Source organism: Manis pentadactyla, chromosome 7, assembly GCF_030020395.1.
Source record: "Manis pentadactyla isolate mManPen7 chromosome 7, mManPen7.hap1, whole genome shotgun sequence".
NCBI lineage: Eukaryota > Metazoa > Chordata > Mammalia > Pholidota > Manidae > Manis > Manis pentadactyla.
This window is the reverse complement of record NC_080025.1, coordinates 47,602,970-47,625,457: the sequence shown is the minus strand read 5'-3', so window position 1 is coordinate 47,625,457 and position 22,488 is coordinate 47,602,970. Positions and strand designations below refer to the sequence as shown.

The window sequence follows — 22,488 nt, the reverse complement described above, 5'->3', positions numbered from 1 at the left end:
TCTGTGGTTTTATGGATCCTCAGGAGGCGAGGACTCAGGGGTGCCTCTGGAACCCTCAGCAAGGTGTTCTCTCAACACCCATGTGCCATATGAGGAGTGCCGTCCCTGGGGCCCCCCGAGATACTAATTTATACTGGTTGGGGCCATGCTGATGGATCCTGCATGCCACCATACACATCTCAATATTCTGAAACTCTTCTTGAAATATTTTTCTGCACCTGATAACTGGAGGCTTCCTGGCAAATGTCTTTAAATCTCACCTGGAACTTTAACCTGAACTTTGCCACTTAGGCTGCTAGGAAAAGACTTTCCTGTTTGGGGGTGAAAGGAATGTTTAGTCCATAGTAAGTACCTAAAAGAATCTCTAGATTGGCTGATTGAAGCCATGTACCCTGTCAAGAACCTGGTTCTGTGTACAAGTGAAGCTGGACTCTTAGTCCATGAAGGCTCTGTCCCAAGGGTCATTTCCCTGTGAGTGGAATTGACTGGCTTCCTGTTTATTTCATTTATTTATTTTCCCCTCAGATTCCTCTATCTACAGAAATTGCAGAATGTTCTCCAGAACCTGCCCCAGCAGCCGACTCTGAAGACACTGCTTCGGCTCCATGGAGCTCTCACAAAGGCCATAGGACAGAATTTACATTTTGCCCAAGGTAAACTACCTCTGCTGTCACTTGTCACCCTTGTGCCAGCGCTAAAGTGAAACTGAGGCTGCTGACGCCTTTGCCCAGTTGCAGATGGTCATCTCCCGCCCCCCACACCAGGGCCTGGTATCTGTGCCTTTCCCTGGGCCTGTGGGCATTGCAAGTTCAGGACTCCGAGGGCGGGTACCACATGTGGAGGGGGAGGGGCAGGAGGGCACTTCTCTGGCTGGGGAGGGGACTGGCACATTCCCTCCCACGTCCCCTGAGCTCAGGCTGGAAGGGTCCTAGTGTCTCCTGGGTGTCATCCCTATGGTTCCTGTTGGCAGAGAAAGCAGGTGCCCCGGTTACAGATGCCGCTCTCTGGGGACCTGTGAACTGTGCGGGTTGTGCCAGTCTTCTGCCCTCCTAGGAGGCAGCTGGGCATGTGGCAGGCAGGCTGGAGGCTTTTCCCCTCCTGGTGAAGAGGAAGAGAGCGGGAGCTGCTGCTCCCCAGGGAAACTCCTGCGCCTCCCACTCCACTGGCCGGCGGCTCAGAGGGGCTGAAGTCGTATTGCCATGATTTTCACGCTTCCCCTCCCTTAGGCAGAAGGTAGAATGTCTGGTAACAGGTCAGTCTGCTGGAAAGCATGTTGATTGGTTCGTGTCCACGTGGAGGCGTTGGCCTGGAGGCACCTACCTGAGAGGAGTACTAATCAGCCCTTGGTCAATCTTACAGAAGTCCTCGCTGGCCTGGAGACAGCAGCTAAGGACCCTGAAGCAGGCGGACCTGACCAGTTGAAACTGGAAAAGGGCGTGTTCTTTCAGGAGTTAAAGCAGGTAAAGTTGATACAACAGTCAAGAAGCTTACGCTGTGTTCGGGTGTGCTCCTGTTGTGAATGGTACCAGTGAATAAATAATTTATGTCTTATTTGAAAATAGTGACTGTTGCTGATTTCTGTTTGACATTTCCTAGGCCCTGGGGGCATATCTGAGTCTCTCTAAATGTGACCTTACCACCCTCACTTACCTTGTAGCTGCTGATGAAGAATGCTACTGTCGGCTGCCTGCATGGACACGGGTCTGAGGAAGCGGCTGTCCCGGGCCCGGGGAATGCCAGCATCTGGGCGGGCCTCCGGGAGCTGATGTGTCACCGCACCTCTTCCAATGAGACCAGGGCTTTGACCAAGCTCCTTGGGTCAGCAGAGGACACTGTAAGTGTCCACCACCTGATCTCAGAGGCTAATCCCCCTCAAACATGCTAGTACCTAACCTGGAATTTTACAAGGCAGGTGTTAACATCAGCCATTTGCTTAAAAGCAGTTGGCCCACGGACTCCCAGCAGCCTCTGGGCTCCATCCTCCTGTGTGACCCTATAGGAGCTGTCTGCCACCCTTCTGCCAAAATCTACTTGACATTAAATGGCTCTCCCAGAGAGCACCCCAGATGTTCACAGCATGCCATGTCTGTTTTCTGGGTTCCCTGTCTGGCTCCATTTATTTCTATCTGCAAATGCTAAGAAAGGTGGAGGTGACCAGTCAGGTGGAGCAAAGCTGTGCATTCTAATGGCCAGAAAGATGTGCTCCCTTTGTATGCCTGCCTGGGACACCCGGCTCTGCTGAGCCTTTGCTGAGCACTCATGTGGGACTGCAGGATGCCTTCGGTTTGTTTGTAAAGGTGATTATGTCAAGCTCAGCCTGGATTTTTCTCACTGAGCATTACAAGCTATAACATCCATTTTATTGCAGTTTTTTCTCAGTATTACTTGTTTATTTTTTACCTTCTTCCTTATATACCATGAAATAAAACCAGTGAAATAAGGAAATGTGAATTATAACGTGTTACAGCAAAAAGGACAGTGTGCACTCAGTTGAGCCTACTGGACGCTCTTGGCACCTACTTTCTGGTGACAGCATGCCAAAGGGCCCAGACAGGGAGATTCTGTCCTGGCCGAGAGGGCAGAGAACCGTGGTGCATGCAGTGCAGCATCTCTGGCTTCCCCAGTGAGCTATAACACAGGTGTATGACTTGGAAGCAAGGGGAAATCAGGAGCAGATTCCAGGCAGAGAGAGAAGTGTGTGTGAGGGCAGGTGGGCATGAAAACCACTACCTGTTTGCACATTAGCTTCTCTGTTCTTGGCTCATAAGCTCTTTGCTGGCAGAAAGCCCATCCCAAATTGCTTTGCATCAGTAAAGCCCATCTCAGAGGCCCCACAGTGCAGGGACTTGGCAAGACTTGTCAGGCTATGAGTGTATTTATAGGTTATGCACGTGGCATAGCTTTCCTTGTGGGGCTTAGGCTATTTATCACTCACAAACCTCCCCAGAGCTCAGCAGCTTAAGACAAAGCCCACATTGTCACCTCTCATGACTACTCTAGGCGGTCCTTCTGAGTCTTTCTGGGCATCTCATGTGGTTGCAGGCAGATGGCTGTGGGGGCTGCGGTCTGGATGCTCAGCTGGGGCAGGACCTGTCCCCTCCTGAGTGTCTCTCTTTTCCGTGTGGCCTCTCCACTTCTCATGTGGCAGCTAGGGGACCTCTAGGCAGGAGAATATATAGGACTGGACTGGGCACATGTCACTTCTGCTGCATTGGGTTGCTTAACATGAGTCACCGCTCAGCCTGGTTTAATTGTGGGAATGGGAAGAGGAACTAGACTATTAGGAGGCCTGGTGCACTGGGGGCCATTAAGAGGGACCAGCTAGCACAGATGGGCTTGACATGAGGGTTCCTTCTGCTTTATACCTGTATGGGCCTTTATTTTGCGGTCTATTCACTTGAACGTGAGTAAAGATTCCAGTCCAGGACCATCACTTTGGTGATCAGAGTCCTCCAGCACATGGTCCTTGAGGTAGGGTTCAAAAGAGACCCCTTTAAGTGAGAGGAGGTAAAGGATGCGTTGCTGTTACCCAGATATAATCTTTTTATGGATTAAAGCAATGTCCTCTTTTCTTGCTAAGGGTCATCTTTTGCAAGAGTTCATCACGGGGCACACGAATATGTCCAAATCTGTACCTGAAGGATATCCAGGCTGGCAGGAAGTGGAGAGCCAGCTGTCAGAAGCAAGCCTTTCCTGCGTGAGGCTCTTCCAGCTGCTGGCAGCTGACCTCTCCCCAGGGGATAGCGATGTTTCTGGTGCCTGTAAGGACCAGCTTATCTCCACAGCGTAAGTGTGGGTTCGATGGAAAACTTCTGAGCAATTGGAAACCAAAATGATTCCTACTTCTTGCTGTCTGCTGCTCAAGTGAAGATCAACATAGTACATCCTGTTAAGGATAGAAATGAGAGATGTTTAAGGATAAAAATAGAAAATATTAAACAGCTTCTTTAAAGTTTAACGATTGGCTTAATCTTTCACAAGAAGTCTAGAACCTTTGTTTAGTCTACGTTGCAGCAATGACTGAGGTTCTTGTTTATTACATTAATTGGAACTCTCACATTAAGCAACAGTGGCCAGCTTCTCTTCGGAGCTCTATTTCTCCAGAAATTTTGCCTTGTTTTTATTTTATGACACTGAATTGTATGTGTGATCAATTTCTGCTCTCCTTGGCAGTCAGGAAGTTCATTATCAAATATGTCAAATAGGAAATGTTTTTCTTAGTGTCAAAGCTTGTTTCCTATTACAGCCTTTAATCTTACACTTTCTTTTCTAGATTTGTTGTGTTCTCTATTTTACATATTCCCATAGATGATTTTAACTCATTTAGGGTTGGAGTATTCATAGACAAAAACATAATATTATGAAAACTGTTTCAAAGATTTAATTTCTAACATAAACAGACTGCCAGGCATTTGTCTATATTTGTATTTTGATGAATTTGTAATGGTCTGCCCTCTGAAAAATCATTATTAAATTTTAGTTTTCTCTGGATGCTTTTGAATGCAGGATACTTCACACCCTTGAAGAAGCCCAGTTGTCCCTGGGACAGACATCCTACTGGAAAGCCTTTACAGGATTCATCAGGAGGACTTGTGAAGTGGCTCGATTTGTGAATATGCAAGAAAGTTTTCAGAACAGTCTCTTTGGTAAGTCAGTGGTCTTAGCTACAGGAATGTGGTGCTTTTCACCCTTTATTGTGGCAGTATGGTTTCCTAAGAGGTGACTCTATTGAAGGAAGGGAGCTTAAAATAGAGGCTTGTCAAGTGTAACTTGCTGTTGTGATCAGTGTATTCAACCCACTCCCATTGGTTATAACACTCTGACCAGAGTCCTGGTTTGGCTGACGAGCACCTCCACGTGCAGACTAGTCATGACCCCTCCCTGGACAGGTCTTCTCCCTCCCTGTAGTATCAGGCCCACCGCACACTCTGGGGACCATACCCCGGGCTAAGTCAATGCCTCTCTTTCCTTGCCATCCTCAAAACCAAAAATACCCTAAAATATGAATTTTATAAAAAACTGAGTTTTGTTGACTCTGTACTGTACATTTGTTTCCTATTTCATTAATTTTTTTCCCATTTCTGGAATTTCTCCTTTTAACTTTATCATTTCCTTCCCTCTCCTAAATTTAGTTTGGTGTTCTTCTTCTAGCTTCTTGATCTTCAGATTTTGTTCTTTCATAGTAGAAGTTTTTAAGGCTGCAAATGTTCCCCGATGCAGAGCTCTAGGTATACTCCACACATCTTGATATGGAGTTATATTATCAATCAGTTCAAACTTTTCTAACATTTATTATGATTTCTTCTTTGACCCATGGTTATTTACAAGTATATTGCTTAATTTCCATCAGTTGTGGGCCTTTCAAATTACTTTTTAAAAAACCTATCTCTAGCCTAATTTTACTTAGTGAAAGTATATATACTCTGAGTGTTTCGATCTTTAGCATTTTTGAGATGTGCTTTAGGTTCATGTGGTTGATTTTGGTAAATGTATACTCTGCAAATGAATGTGAATTCTGTCATTGTTGGATGCAATAATTTATAGATATATAAATTAGGTCATGTACGGTGTATTGTCCAAATCAACCATTTCTTACATATTCCTTATCTACCTTATCTATCAGTTACTGATATAGGTGATATAAAATTTCCCATGGTGGTGGATTTGTCTGTTTTCTTTGTGCAAAAACTTTAGAGGTGATATATATTCATATTTTATGGGCTCTTTTATCATTGGGAAATGATACTCTTCTTCTCCAGTATTTTTTTTTCCCTTAAATCTGCATCATCTGATATTAGTATTAAGATTAGTGTTAGCTGGAGTCTGGCTGCTCATCTGGGACACTACATGGGTTGTTTATTCCTAACCTTTCTGTTCTTTTTGATGCTGTGTAAATGAAATTGTTTTTTATGTTTCTTTTTCAGGTTAGTCATTATTAATGTATAGAAATACAATTGATTTTTGTGTGTTGATTCTGCATCCTATAGCTTTGCAGAATTTATTAGTTCTAACAGTTTTTTTGTGTGAATGTTTAAGGTTTTCTGCATATAAGATAATATCATCTACAAATAAGGGTAATTTTACTTCTTCCTTTCCTATTTGGATACTTTTATTTTTCTTGCCTAATTGCTCTGGCTAAGACTCCTACCCCTGTGATGAATACAAGTGGCAAAAGTGGAAAAGTGGCATCTCTCTCTCCTTTTTCCCTGTATTTTTTCTTTTTTTCTCTCTATGCTTCAGTCTGATAATTTTCTCCGACTTATTTTCTAGTTCACCAGTTCTTTCTTAAGAATACATTTAATGTACTACTTAGCTTATTCACTGACTTTTCAATTTCATAAGTTCTAGAATTTCCACTTGATAATTTTTTACAGTTTTTATTAAAACTTCTGCCTGATAATTCCAATATCTTGATCTCCAGGATGTCTATTTCTATTGTACATTTCTTTTCTTTTTATAAGTTCTTATTGTTATTTATATATGTTTGTTTTTGACTGCATTCTAGACATTATGCATTGAAAAAGTGTAGTGGAAATTTTATGCTCTGGATGAAGTTTTCATCCTTCAGACATGCTTCTTCTTCTTCTTCCTTTCCTGATAGGCAATTAGAGTGGGGACATATCACCTTCATTCAGCCAGAAATGGACCCATTTTAAAGCATGGTATCAGTGTTTGTGAGAGCTCATGTGTTTCTCATCTGCAGCTCCTACCAGTGTGAACCCGTGGGGTCCCAACCTGAAGCTGTGGTGTTTACCAAGACATTTTTTCCTTGGCTGGTCCTGAATTCAAATTTCTTTCCTAGCCTTGTGAGACTGTTGGAAGATCAGCCCCTCAACCTTTGTTTTGCTTTTGGAAGTAACACCTGCCTTCAATGGAAAAGTGGCTCCAAATACTGGGCTTTGTCTCTCTTGCCTTCTCTCTTCTTCTGGATCCTGGCCTAACAAATTCTCACTGCTTTGAAAGCTCTTTGATGCCTCCAAACTCCAAAAAATGTTTGATCTACTCTTCTAGGAGTTTTTAGTGAAAGGAGTAAACTAACCTGCCGCATGTAGAACTGCCTTTCCAGCTTAGTGTTCAAAGTTTATATGTCCCTAAGCCATGGATGACAGAGCCAGGCTTCTGCCTGTGGCTAGAAGTCAAGCCCAGATGAGCTCTTAGAGGATGGAGTGTATTGGAAAGGGGTAAAGAGCATGGAGGCTGGAGTCAGCCTGGTCAGTTTCCAATCTCGGCTCTGCCACTGGCTGACCATATGATTTGGAAGCTTCAGTTATATCATTTACAGATAGGTGTAATCATGAGAATTAAATGAACTAATACTTAGGACATCATGTGAGGTGTGTTAGCTGTTACATAAGCACATAATACAGAATAAATGTTAAAGTGTGCATTCCTTGGTGTGTCATGACCATGCCTCTTTGTACCAGGTGCTTTAGAGATGAGCTTGCTCCCTGTTTCTGCAGGTAGAAGCACAAGGACTCATGAGAGAGAGAGAGACCAGAATTAGCCTTTAGAGCAAAAATAAATTTTTCTTGTTTTGAATTTAATTTTTATTTGTTTCCAGTTAATACACAGACTAAATTTAAAAGTCAAATATAAAACAAAATGAAAAACAGCATCCATTGCCCCACCTCCCTCCCAATCTAATTCTACTGTGCGGCAGCCTCATTCAGCTCAGCCCTCTGACCTTGTCGTTTCCAAATACTATGCCTGTCCTACTGATTTCTGGTTTTTGTATAGTTAGCTTTTATTTATTGACTATGTTGGCACTCTACTTTCTGTTTCCCATTTTTTCCCTTTCTTGATTTTCTATTCAATTTTCTGGGATATTTTCTCAATTTCATTTTAAAATGCTTCTATTTAATTAAAATTTATCACATTTTAAATTTCTAAGAACTTTCCTGTTCTTTAGAGATTCATTAAAAATGACTCTCTGCTCTTGTTGAATCACCTTCTACCACTCTGAGCCACTTTTGTTTTAAAATCTGTGTCAGCATTTTCTATTTCTTCTGAGATTTTGCTTTTTTCTGTTTGTGGTTATCTCTGTTTTCTGTGGAAACTTTCCATCATCTGATGAGCCTTGGCTGTCTCTTCATATGTAAAAATGAGGCTCAGAAACACTAATGGCAAGCATAGCATGCAGGGTGTGGCTTCTCAGTCGGAGGGTTTCTTTCTCTCTAGCCTGATCATGCACCTGCCAGCTCCTCCATGAGGGGATGTCCATCTTTCCTTTTAGGTGGGTCCATTTGCCCAAAATCTGCAAAACAGAGTTCTCCAAATTTCTGCCAATAGCATGTGGTGGCGTAACTCTGGGAGGAAATTCCTGGGGCAAAATACCTCTAAAACCGTAATCAGTCAAAGGGAGAAATAAAATTAAGAAACCCATTTATTTCTTACAAGCAGTCGCCCCATCTCTCTCCTGACCAGGCTGCAGCAGAAGAGCAGAGAGCTCTACCCAACCTCTAGGGTCCAGATAAACCCTTGCATGCCCTTGTGATTACCTATTGATATGTAGATAGACTAATTCTCTCCACTCCTTGGAAACACCTATTGATATGCAGATGCACTAAAACCAGAGGAGAGATTCTGGAAATACTGCCATAAAGGAAGTTCAGTTGTTATCAGGATGAAGGTCACTTATAACTGGAGATCCTAGTGTTATCGGCAAAACGTGTTGTGTTTCCATGATTCTTGTCTTCTTGAAAGAAGGAATTCAATCAAGAGACAGGCTTAGGAAAGTTTTAAACTTTATTAAATAAAGCTAAATACAGTCTCAAGAAGGGTGGAGAGCAGCCTGTCTGGAAACTAGAAGCAGCCCTGCTATTAGGTTGTCTTTTATTTTTCCTTAAGGTGGCAGGAGGTCTTGCCCTGCATCTTATGTCTTTGATTGACAATTCTAGGTTATATAAACTTTTGCTCAGTGCAGGTACCTTACCCATAAGTGAAGCCAACAGAAGGGCCAAAATCACAATACTTATTAGATTTAGATGTTATTTTATTGAGGTGGGGTTACTTTCGGACAAAGTCTTTGTACTTTGCATATGCCCTGTAATCAGGGAAGCTTCTGTGGTCCTGGACCTCTTGACAATCTAGGTGTCCTTGACGGTCTGGGTCTCCTGATAAGCTAGGCGTCCTTGACTGTGAAACTGGGAATTAAGGAGGGCTCAGGGGTTGGCCAGGGAGGAGTCCTCCTTGGTGATGGGCTGGCCCTTTTCCTCTGCTTATGTTTAACCAACTGCCTACTCTAACATTAGACCTTGATGGGGGTCTAAAGAGGGTCCCGGTTGGTGGGGGATGGACAATCTAGAGATGGGGTATCATCAAAGAACCTTGGTTCACAGAGGGGGTAATGGCTTGAGTTGTTCACACCAGGACTTAGAAAGTGAGGAGAAATCTGCAGGTAGAAAACATGAGAGAAGTATACAAAAATTAACATGGTATTGTCCTTTCCATCTTGGCAGATTCATAATTGTTTCTAAAGTTAACTGACTGAAGTATTGAAGCTTTCGTAATGAGTGTACTGTAAAACAATTTTGATAGTCGTATGGAAATATAGGCAAGATGAATAATAACCGAGGCAAATTAGTAGACTCCGTGCCTTTTTTCATTCGTATTGCCTGTATCAGACAACACCTGATGATTCACTTTCATCCTTGCTCCTGAAAGTGTGACTTCGGGACCAACAGTGGCAGCTGGGAGCTTGCTAGTAATACAGAGCCTTGCCCATCTCAGACCTACCAAAGCTCAACAAGCATTTGAAGAAGACACCCAGGTGGTCTGTAAGTGCATCAAAGCTTGGGAAGCTTTGGTTTACATGAATAGCAATAGGGCAAGGCTGTGGGTACGCACCCAGTGCTGGGTTATACATTCTGTAAATTCCTTTTCTCCTTTAAAAAACAAAACAAAAGCAACAGCACATGGTAAGATGTGGTCCAGTAAAGACACTAATTAAGAGTTCAAACAAATGTATTCTGCCATAGTTATTTAAACTCTGCAATGCAGTTTTATCATGCAGATAATGTGTGGACTCAGTGTGGCATTTTGTCATCGGTCTGGAAGCAGATGGGTTGGGGAGTGAACTTTGCTTCTGACATAGATTTACTGGGCGGTCATGGGTCCATTGTAATCAGTCCTCTCCCTGATAAGACAGAAATTGAATGGCCTACTTTATAGGGTTCTGATGAGGACTAAGTCGGATAATGTATGTAAAGTGCCTCACACAGTGCTTGGCAATAGCAATAGATACCTGTTCCTTTTCTTCCCCACAGAGATTGCCAGATACGTAATGCATCACAAACAATAGCCAGGGAATTTATCACGGTGGGTTATGTTTTCTCCTTTTGTTTCATAGTTATTCAGTAAGGCCTGGTTTTCTGGGAGCTTTAACCTTTTATTTAAAAAAAGTCTGATATTACTCACACACACCTGTGCTAATTTTCAAGCTGTTACCACATTTTTTTCCTGTAAACGTTTACAAAATTATTCATGTATAAAAGCCAGTCTATTTCTGTGAGAGCTCACTAAAGCATAAAGGATGCAAGTTTTATGTAATTTTCTCTCTGAAATATGTGTTAGGCTATGTTACTTGCTTCAAATTAGAAGGATTTCTTGCTTTAAAAAAGACCTAGCTTTATTGAAATATAATTGACACACAACACGTCCTGCATATTTGAAGCGCAGTTTGTTAAGTTTTGACACGCGAAAAGGTCCATGAAGCCATCATGACAATGGGAGAGAGTGAACATACCTCTACCTCCCCAAAGTCCCCCTGCTCCTGTGTACTCTCCCCTACTGCCCCTGCTCCTGGCCCCAGACAGCCAGCCCCTCATCTGCTTCCAACACTGTCCATGTGTTTTCATTTGCTAGAAATTTATGTACATGGAATTATACAGAATGTACTCTTTTTTGTCTGACATCTTTTACTTAGCATAGTTCATTAGAATTAATTACTCGGGCTTCATTCACACAGTAACATGCCAGTTCCTTTTTGTTGCTGAGGAATAGTTCACTGCACGGAGGGATTTCGGTTGTCTGTCCATTTGTACCATTTAAAATAGAGTCATTCCTTGTGTTTGGCTGTTGCAAGCAAAGCTGCTGTGAACATTTATGTGCACTTCTTGCATGGAAATAATGCTTTCCTTTCTTTAGAAATAAACTGGCTTGATTACATGGTATGTGCATGTATAGTGTTTAAGAAGCTGACAAAGTGTTTTGCAAAGCCATGCCATTTCACATCCCCACCAGCACCATATGAGAGCTCTGACCCCTCCAAGTCCTTGCCGACACTTGGTATGGTCAGTATGAACAATTTAGCCATTCTAACAGGTGTGTAGTGGTGTCTCATTATGGATTTAATTTGCATTTATGAGTAATGATTTTGTGCATCTATCTTTTCATGTGCTTATATGCCCTCTGGATATCTTTAGTCATGAATTCTCTATTCAAATCTTCTCCACACTTTTTAAAGTAGTTTGTGTGTTTATTAGTTGAGTATGAAAGTTCCTTGTAAATGAAAGATACAAGTCCTTTATCAGATATCCGATTTAGAAATATTTCCTCTAGGTTATCTTTCCATTCTTCTTCACAGTGTCATCCAGGAGAAGTTTTAATTTTGACCAAGACTTATGTACCTATTTTACTTTCTTTCCCAGTGGATCATGATTTTGGTATTATAGATAAGAAGTCTGCTAACTCTCAAGCCACAAAGATTTTCTCCTGTTTTCTTCTAGAAGGTTAATAGCTTTAGGTTTTAAATTAGGTCTATAATGCACTCTGAATTAATTTTTATATGAGATGTAGGTGAACAATGAATTTTATTTTTTGCATATAGAGATATGATTGTCCAGAGAATTTTTTGTGAGGATTATCCTTTCTCCACTGAATTATTTTGTATTTCTGTTAAGCAAATTGTCCAAATACATGGATATTTTCTTGCACTGTTTATTCTGTACCAGGGACCTGTTCATCTAATTTTACACCAATATCACATGATCCTGATTATAATAAGTCTTAAAGTCAGGTAGTGTTAACCTTCTCACTTTGTTCTTTTTTTAAAAAAGATTATTTTAGCGATCCTAGGTCATTTGCATTTCTTTTTTTTTTTAATGTAATCAACCAAATTTATTGAACAAAGAAATAATCTCATTCAGTATTTCAAACCTTTTAGACAAAATATACACAAATGCACTGATGGCTAAACATTAATGTTCTCATCCTTATTCTATTCAAAATCCTTGGCAGCATATATATATATATATATATATATATTTTTTTTTTTTTTTTGAGAGGGCATATCTTATATTTATTGATCAAATGGTTGTTAACAACAATAAAATTCTGTATAGGGGACTCAATGCGCAATCATTAATCAACCCCAAGCCTAATTCTCAACAGTCTCCAATCTTTTAAAGTATAATGAACAAGTTCTTACATGGTGAACAAATTCTTACATAGTGAATAAGTTCTTACATGGTGAACAGTGCAAGGGCAGTCATCACAGAAACTTTCGGTTTTGATCACGCATTATGAACCATAAACAATCAGGTCAAGTATGACTATTCGTTTGATTTTTATACTTGATTTATATGTGGATCCCACATTTCTCCCTTCATTTGCATTTCTGTATGAATTTTAGAATCTGCTCATCAATTTCTCAAAATTCTGCTGGAATTTTAACCAGGATTGAATTGAGTCTATACATAAATTTAGAGGGAATGACCTTTTACTATATTGAGTCTTCTGACTCATGAACATATCTCCATTTATTTATGTCTTCTTTATTTTCTTATCGGGACTTTTTGTAGTTTTCATTGTAGGATTATTTCACATCTTTTGTTAGATTTATCCCCAAGAATTTAATATTTTTAAAGCTATTGACATATTGTACTTCAATATAATGTTTCAGGCTAAACTGAATGTTAAACCAAACTTGCATAACTGGGATAAACCCCAGCTGGTAAGATGCTATTGGATTCAACTTGGTAACCTTTGGTTTAATATTTTCCATTTGTGCTATGAGGGATGTTGGACTGTAGTTTTCCTTTCTTTTAATATCTTTGTCTTATTGTGGTATCAGGGTAATCCTGGCCTCCTAGAATGGGTTGAGATATATTCACTCCCTTTCAATTTTCTGAGAGAGTTTGTATTGTAGAATTGGTATTATTTCATCCTTAAACATTTGGTAGGATTCACTGATGAAGTCATCTGAGCCTTCAGCTTTCTTCATGGGAAGATTTTTAACTACAAGGTCAATTTCTTTAATAGATAGGGGGCTATTCAGGTGATCTGTTTCTTCTTGAGTAAGCTTTGGTAGACTGTGTCTTTCTAGGAATTTGTCTTTTTCATCTGAATTGTCCAGTTTAATGTCATAATGTCTTCTGCAGTATTCCATTATTATTCTCTCTCTATTATGGAATCTGTAGTCACATCACAGATGTTTCTGTCATGCTGGACATCAGTACTCTGTGCCTTTCTTTTCTCTTGATTACTTTGCCTAGAGGTTTATCAGTGCTATTGAACTCAAAGAGATGGCTTTGGGCTTTATTAATTTTTCTTGAATGTTTTTCCTTTTTCTAGTTCCTTACCTTCCACTTTGATCTTTATCATTTTCATTCTTCTACTTAATTTGTATTTAAGTGACTTCATTTCTAGTTTCTTAACATGGAAGTTGAGGAATACCATTGATTTGACACTTTTGTCCTTTTCCAGTGTAGGTGTTTAATGGTATAAATGTCTCCCTGAGTATGTTTTTTAGTGGCATCCCACAAATATTGGCATATTGTGCTTTCATTTTCATTCAATTTTAAAGTACTTTCTAATTTTCTTTTTATTTCTTTGTTGACCCATGAGTTCTTTAGAAGTGTGTTGTTTAGGATCCAAATATTTGGGATTTTCCAGATACATTCCTGTTAATGATTTCTAATTTAGTTCAGTGAACATTCTTTATGTACTTTAATCCAGTTAAATTTATTGAGCCTTATTTAATGGCCTAGAATGTGGTCTACCTTGGTGAATGTCCCACGTGCACTTGAGGAGAATTTATACGGTGCTGACATTGGGTGGCTGTCCTGTGAACACCAATGTGATCATGCTGTGTGCTCAGTGTGGTTGCAAATATCCCCACTACTGAGGAAAGACCATTTGTGCATCTACTACTCAATGTTCAAAGAACTGTAGATTGTCCCAGTTGGGTTAATGGAAACAGATTGTTCCTGGCCCTGAGTCATCTGTGGTTGCTGATCTGGAATCTGTCTGGGTGGATCTTTCCCTGATCTCAGGTGGCTTCCCCACATGCTTGTATTGACTTGTTCCCAGCTGAATGCCTGAAGGAGGCATACAGCAGGTGCTCCCTCTGTGCAGCTGTCTCTTTCTGGTCCTCTTTCCCATGTACCGCCCCCTTCCCGCCTACTGCCCTTGCTGTCTTTCTGACTAACCTCTGTCCTCTCAGCTCAGGATGGCCACAGGCTCCAGCCCAGCTCCTTATCCTGTGTCATGGCCTGGGCGCTCTCCCTGGGCAGCACACAAGATAATTGTGGGTCTCACCTGGTGTATGTTCTGTCTTTCATGGATCACTGTCCTGCATTGCTCAATGGCCAGTCGTATTTCATCTTGACCAGAAGTGAAAGTCAAGTCAGAAGTATTTCTTATCCCCTTTTGTTATATTTTCAAGTGAAACATGCTGTAGTGTTCCCCTTGGCTAGATTTGACTGTTATGTCCAACTTGAATTCAACATACAAAATGCTTTCTATTTAGCTTTCTCAGAGGAATCTCCGTGTTATGAAGAACACATGGGTTGGAAAGTCATCATTGATAATTATTTTGAGTTTTTTGAGAACTTCCTCAAGTCTCCCAAAGCATCCATATCCAGGTAACTTTTCAGAATTCAACTTCCAGGTCTTGATTAAACTCTCATCTGAGGATAAGCAAAACCTAGTCATAGGATAACACTTGCTTTAAAATGTGAGATCCTGCTTTAGCTATTGACACAGTGTTTCATGTTAGCGTTCAATAAATATTTGTTTCATAAAATGTATAACTCATGCTCCCATGGATGTTGAAAAGAAATACAGATTATAGTAATAAGATTCAGAAGCATGATTTATAACCGATACTCCAAAAATAACATCTTTCTTTGAAAAATAGCCTTATCTAGTAGCTTAGAGTTTAGACCTGGGGACAATGATTTAAGATTCTGGTACTTCTGGAGCCCTTTGGGAGAGAAGTGATCTTTGTAACTCAGTCTGCAGGGTTATATACAGCTGTGCTGTTTTAGAACATGTTTGACATGGAAATTTTCATGTATAATTGTGGATATTGTGCACAGAATAAAAGCACTCTTTGTTGTTTGTGGGGTGTGTTAGACATGGTGGACCAGAGCTTGGCATTAGAGCAGTAGCTCTCAAATGTAACTGTGAAGTTTGCTAAAAACACAAATGTTTGGACCTTGCCCCAGACATGCTAAATCTTGCCTATGTGCAGCACCCAGGTTTCTGTAGACGTAACAAATTTCACAGGTGGTTCTGGTGTACATCTCCATTTGAGAGCCATTCTGCAACATCAGTCTAGATCTGGGATTTGTCACTCTTAGGGAAACTTTTTAAGTTCAGATATTAGTGGGCACAGGAGAAAGAGAATAGGATGGGCCTCTGGAAATTAGTCCCTTGATCCTGCTGGATTTGTAATAATTTACTTTTCTGAGTCTCAAATATTTGATAGTCCTAGAAAGACAACAGCAAAATTAGCTTAAATATGCCCTGAGGGCATGTTTACCTTTATATTTGTAGACCCATCGCAGCTGGCACTGTATCTGTCATGATGGAGACTAGATACGAGATGGGGACTTACTGAATGAATGAATGAATGAATGAATGAAATTGGGCATCAAGCTTGATTAATATTAAGAAAGCTGAACTGGAACTGAGAAACCTGGGCCCTGTCTCATTCCTGCTGTGTAATAGTTTTCTAATTTAAAAAAATCTTTGAAATATTTATTTTCCTATGAAATGGCAGTAGTCATGTGCACCTCAAAGGCTGTTGTAGAAATGAACTAAGATTATTTTTGTGAAAGCTGATAAATTGTAGTGTGATATAAAAATGTGGGAACATTACTACTAGTAGTATTAGTTTTACTTCACCTGTTACTAAGGCTACTATTACTATTCCAGGACTTCTCAATTCCCAATACAAAACAGGCTATAAAATGAAAGAGTCATAGGGATGAAAAGTATAGTGCAGGGAATACAGTCAATGGCATTGTAATAACTTTGTAGGCTGACAGATGGTGCCCATACTTACTATGGTGAATACTTCTTTTGTGCACCCGAAACCAGTACCATATTGTATGTCAACTACACTTCAATTAAAAAAGTTTTATTCTTTTTTACTCTATCAACCCATGACTACTTGCATAATAGTTGTCCCTATATTTCCAGGTGGGGCTGGATTTGAGCAAATTCACATTCTGTCCCTGAAAGTAAAGTGGTCTGTTTCCTAATGGAAAATTTTCCCAGGAAATATTTTCAGTGTTCCTTGGTTCAAAGAAGGTACTCTCTGTCCTACAAATGATAATAGACTCAATTTAGCCTGTACTTTTCAGGCTCTCAGAGAGGAAAACACCATTCTTGCATTTGATCCATCCTCTATCTGTTCTGTGCCAGATGGTGTGACACAACAGGATCACAGAGATAAGTGTAGAAAGGAGTTCATCCTTTAAGGCATTGATAGCCAGTACAAGTCAAAATCCCTTATCCACAACTCTGAAATCTTAAAGCCTGAAGAAGGAAGTTTTCCTTGTAGTTGGCACCATAACTCACTCTGCAGAGACTTAATGTTAATGAGTCTGTTCACCGCACACACTGAGCCCATGTTCAGGGGTCACTGTGGAAGTGTTAATGTTACTTGGGAGGGGCTTCCTGGGGCTCCGGATGGAGGGAGCATTGATACATCCCTCATATATGCCCAAGCCCTCTTGCTAAACTCTAAAACAGGAGGCCTCCAGGATTTAAAAAGGGGACTTGTAGCTGCTGAGTTAGTAGAAGTCAGTCCCTTCTCCAAGTGAGGACTTCTTTTACAAGGGCGGACTCACCATAATTCCTGAGGTGCTCTTTTGTGAACCCATTGTGTTTTAAAAATAAACACCTGAAGAAAGCACACTATCTAAAACAGGAGGTTTCTAAGAGTAGGAAATACAGCATTAAGTTTCATGAGTGCTGGAATTGCTTAGAACAGGGAATTCCACCCACTGGCCTTTAGTCACAGCGTCTGACTAGCCCCACAGTTTGGACTTCCTCTCTGGTAATTTAAAGTAATTTAAAATGCATTATTTTTGGTTTAGGAAGCAAATTTTAAGCTAAATATATATATCTGTGTGGCAGGCTTCTGAAATACTTTGAAATATTGACATTAATTTCTGTTGGGAAATATATTGTCTGGTGAATATTCTTTTAGGCTTTACTCTAAATAAGTCTTGATATCATTTTGAAAATTTGATAAATAGAACTTAAGTTTACTTACTATTTCTTTCTGATACTAAAGCAATTCTGTTGATATTGTAGGGTTTTAAATTCCACAAAAGAACTTCTAATGGAAGAAAAGAAGTTTCATGTCCTTGAGGATGAGCAAGTGACCTTTCTTTTATCATTTGTGGGATTTTTGGAGCAGTTACTATTGCCTAATCCTTTAGACACAACTGGTCCTTCCAAATTCTATAACCTTGCATCGCTCACTGACATTATTCTGAATAAAAGTAGTTTGTGGATAAATCACTTAAATGGTTTAGAAAGAGACCCATCTTCTATTGATACTCAGAAACTTTGGGAATTTGGCAAAGAGATGATTGAAAACATATCAACTCTGGAAGGTTTCTGGATAAGGAAGGAATCAAGAGATATTTTGAGATTTATGGGATTAATACTTTCTGAAATTAATCCCAAGCTACAGGAATTGTGGATGTATGGCAATTCAGAAGAAGAAAGATCTAAACTGGAAACCTTGTCTACACTTCTAAATTTGTCTCTTCTAGAAGACAAGAGGGTTCTTAGTAAAAGCTTTAACTTTTCCCAGTTGTTCCATTCAGACTGGCCCAAACCATCAACTGTGAAAATGGATTTTGTGCATTTAAGTGAAACTGTAATAAACAGTCTCTGTGAATTTGGATTTCTGAGGCAGGATCAAGCCTCAGGAGCTCTGGACACAGTCTATGCTTTACGGAATGCATCTGATCTTTTCTCAGCTCTTTCCGAAACTCAGAAACAAGAAGTGGATAAAATTTTGACTCATCTGTATCTAAATGTCTTCAAGAATAAAGATTCAGCTTTACTTTTGCACATCTATTCTGCCTATCTTCAATATATTTATAAATTCTTGAGCATTCAGAGTAGAGAGTCTTTGCTATCTTTCCTTACACAAACCTCAAAGCACATTTTGGATATCACAAAGCAATTTAATTTCCAAAACATTAGTAAATCATTTGCATTTTTATATGAGACAGCAGGGCTTCTTCAGGGACTGGCTGAGGTATCCTATTGTCAGCAATTGATTTCAATTTTTAACTTTTTGGAGCGTCAAGCTCAATCCCTGACATCTACAGAGGGCTCAGCCCTGGAAGTGATCCATACTACTTTGATGGGTCTCAAGCAGCTGCTTGTAGTAGATGAAGATTTTCGTATTTCTTTATTTCAATATATGAGCCAACTCTTCAATGGATCAGTAGAAAGCGTGTCGGGCAGTGAATGCTTTCCTTTGGCTAATAAAAGCATTCGTTCTGTGAATCATTCAACAAATGGGAGGTCTTCATCTATTCTTCTGTGGGCACAGTTTCTTTCAAATCTCTCTGCAGATGGAAAGGTGTTCAGTGAGTTCACAGCTGTTCACTGTACCATTTCATGGCTTCAAATGTGGGCTGAAATCTGCGGAAGCATATCCCAAATACTCGAAGTTGACATGAATGTTTTTCCTCCTCTTCGTGTTGGTCTCCGTCAGCTTTTGGATGAATTGGAAAGTGATGTGAAAATTCCTAAAAGCTGCCAGGGAATATTTCCCACCCTTCATCCTGCAATATTCATATTAAATTTGTTTAAAAACATGACTCAAGCTGATGGCATCCACGATTGGGAAGATTTTCTGAATCTCAGGGATCTCTGGGATGCATTCATGAGAGTAAAGTTGCTTAACCCAGACCAAGTAGAGAAATCCCTCTTCACCATGGAAACTGCCCTGCAACAGCTAACAGCATTTCCAGCAAACACAAATGCAAGCAGAGAGTTTTTATATTCTCTGCTTGATGTTTTCATCAAGTTAAGCAATGCCTCAGAATATACAGATAGAATTGTACATTGGATCAATCACTTTCTTTCAAAAAACCTCACAAATGAGGGAGGAAAGTTCGAGAGTGTCATCAGTGAGCTAAGAGAAACAATACTATTTCTTAGAAATGTGTCACATGACCAAGATTTAGTGTCTTGTGCTGGTATTTTCCAAAATGTCACTGAGTTTATTTTGGAAGATGGCTTATTATGTGTAAATACTTCACAGAGGACATTACATATTCTGGCCATGTTAAATTATACATTTTCCTCTGAGGACGCAATCAGCAGACTAAAAGGATGCATCGCGTTGGTAGATGTCATAAACCATCTGTACGCAGTGTCCAACTCCACTTTCTCTCAAGGCCCTCTTCAGGGCATTTTGAGGAGTCTCAGAGATGTGGAAGACAGAATCAACTCTACACTGAAGCTTGTTACCTGGATTTTAAATGTAAAGGAAACTCCTTGTTCGTTGAATGAGTCAAATATAAATTGTGTGAACATTAACTTGAAACACATTACTGACTTTCTAAATGTAATACTTACTGCCGGTTTTGAAAGGGAAAAGGTACCAACATTTGGGGTTTTCTTGACTCTTTTAAATGATTCCACAAACCAAGTAAGGATGATTATCAACAACTTAACAAGAGACTTTGATTTGGAGTCTCAGTCCAACTGGAAACATTTTGCCGAATCAGTTCTAACCTCCATGGAAATGTCAGGTGAAATTCCTAGCCAGTTTCAAAATATTTGGCTGCATTTAGTAGCCCTGGGGAAGGAAATTCAAAAACTTATGAAAGATATGTCCTCTAACATCTTGGAAGGTAACTCCTCTTCTAAAACTGAAAAGTTTTTAAATGTATTTGCTGCCAGTGCAAATGAAAAGGATATAAAGAGTTTAGGCAATTCATTTTATCATTTGTCTCGTTACCTTGTCCTCAATTTATCTCATGAACTCCAAAATTCACCAAAAATAATTCCACATGAAATAATGCAAGCTGCAGGTCTTGGTATCCAAGTGCTTAGGGATGTGTTCAACTCCCTGATGCCCTCGGTTCACCATTATATGCCACGAGATCCAGGTAAGAGCCACATTTTAAAGAAGGTGACTTCTTTCTTGCATATTCTCAAGAACCCAGATATAGGTCTGCTAGAATATCAACTTGAGCACATTAGTGAAAGCCTAAAGGATTTCATTAAGAATATCAGTAGATTAGGTCCTGGTGATCTGGGAGTCAACTTGCTTGTTGACTTGATGGAAACATTTGTAGACAGCTCACATTCCTGGAATGTCAATCATCTGCTGAAACTCTCACGCCTGTTTCCTAAAGATGATGTCAATGCTGTTGTAGATATGTACTACACACTTCCTCACGCCATGAGGCTCCTACGGCAAGTAGTTGGCAAAAATATCACAGAAATCCTCAAGGACATCTATAACCTCACACTCCTCCATGGCATAAGCATTTCAAACGTCACCAAGGAAGACTTTGCTATTGTGATAAAAACTCTTTTGGAGACAATTGAATTAATATCTGATAAACCAGGAATTCTTTCAGAGGCTTTAACTTGTCTTCCTATAGTTTGGTGCTGGAATCACACAACTTCTGGATTTGAGCAGAATCCAAAGTTTGAAGCCTGTAAGGCCCATGAGCTCATGTCTTCTGCTTTTTATAGCAAAGTGGCCAGTATACTTGACCACCTCCACATGTCTCCCCCAGGCGATGTTGCACAATGTTCAAATGAAAGCTCACGGATGGAAATAACGAGGAGAATGGTCTGTGCCATTCATGAGTTAGTGGACTGTAGTTCCATTCTTCTAGAGTTGTCTGAAGTCCTCCACATGAACACTTCGCTTGTAGAAACTGTGCAAGAATTCTGGCATAAGGTGCTACCATTTGGCTCGTCTTTTGAAAGTCAAAGCAATGGCAGCATCTCTGAACTTTGTCCTGGTGGCCCCATAAAACAACTTGCTTTGCAAATCATAGAAAAATTTAAAAACATCAACTTTACAAAAGTTACATCAGATGAAAGCATTCTTGAGAAGCTGGCCAGTTTAAACAAGATCCTTAACATTAATGAAGACACAGAGGCATCTGTTCAGCATGTTTCCTCAAGTTTGGAAAGAATAATGAAATTGCTTTTTGGGGATCAGAGTCTAGAAAATAGTACTCATTCACTAATCTCTCCATTTGGGATGTTTCTGAATGCAAATCTGACAGGTAGTAGTGTAGAAGCATTATTAAGTTTTATTAAAAAACGTGAAGCAACTTATAATTTTGAAGAACTATGGCTTGAGTTTGAGCAAATCATGAACGATCTAATCTACGACATTAGTATCAGACCCCTGTTTTCTGAAATTAACAAAGACATTCAAATGATTTATTCCGTGGCTCTTCAAAACATAACTTTGCAATTTGGCCACTTTTTGGAAAGCCTGGATTCATCATCAATGAAGACATTAGAAATTATTGAGGATTTTCTATTGGTTGTAAAAAACTGGCTTAATAAACATGCAAATGAAGATTACTCCAGAATAATACAAAGATTTCTTCCTATGGTCCATGAGAGTTCATCTGATGATATGTTGACTAAAGATATTACTAACTTTTTGGATTATCTCAAAAATGTTTCTCGAGAAGATAATTTCGATGTTTCCCTACTTAATCATCTGCCAAACCAAGAACAGCTAACTAATTTCTCAGTTATTTGGTTACTTTTGGAAAGCCTCCTAATTAATTCAGTCAATAACTTAGCTCGGAGTTCTCAAGAGGCAGCCTTGAATTTAAGTGATACTGACCTTTGGATAATGAATTTCGTGAACCTCACCTTGAACCACACTGAGTCTGAGGATGGTGATGGAATAAATTTCCCTCCGAGAAACATAATGGACTTCATGCAGTGGCTTTTGAAAAAATTCTTCTCTTTTTCACTAAAGGGAAATTCTGAGAACAAAATCTCTCTTCTGCTAAAAGACTCCCACAAAGACATCATTGCAGGGATGAGGTGAGTCCACCTTTGTTTTATATTTACATGCAGTCGTCACACATTACAATCTACTTTATTTCCTGGGGTATATAAACATCAATAGCTGCATTAGTACCTAACACCTTTGAAATGATCTTTGAAATGAATTTTGTCTTAATGAACAATTTTATTAAAATACCAAGGTAAAATAATTTTGATGAT

At 39.8% G+C, this 22,488-nt stretch overlaps 1 protein-coding gene across 2 annotated transcripts in view; it reads left to right on the top strand.

Annotated features, from left to right (window-relative positions):
- Nucleotides 1-22,488, top strand: part of ABCA13 (ATP binding cassette subfamily A member 13) — a 390,923-nt gene that overhangs the window by 65,234 nt on the left and 303,201 nt on the right. For both annotated transcript variants that reach the window (XR_008998757.1, XM_057505338.1), the window contains exons 11-17: nucleotides 526-653; nucleotides 1,360-1,460; nucleotides 1,658-1,834; nucleotides 3,581-3,786; nucleotides 4,507-4,646; nucleotides 14,750-14,864; nucleotides 17,551-22,305. Coding sequence is in view for 1 of the 2 variants with exons in the window: in XM_057505338.1 (XP_057361321.1) it covers nucleotides 526-653; nucleotides 1,360-1,460; nucleotides 1,658-1,834; nucleotides 3,581-3,786; nucleotides 4,507-4,646; nucleotides 14,750-14,864; nucleotides 17,551-22,305 (5,622 nt within the window). In the remaining variant the exon portion in view is untranslated. The remainder of the gene's footprint in view (nucleotides 1-525; nucleotides 654-1,359; nucleotides 1,461-1,657; nucleotides 1,835-3,580; nucleotides 3,787-4,506; nucleotides 4,647-14,749; nucleotides 14,865-17,550; nucleotides 22,306-22,488) is intronic.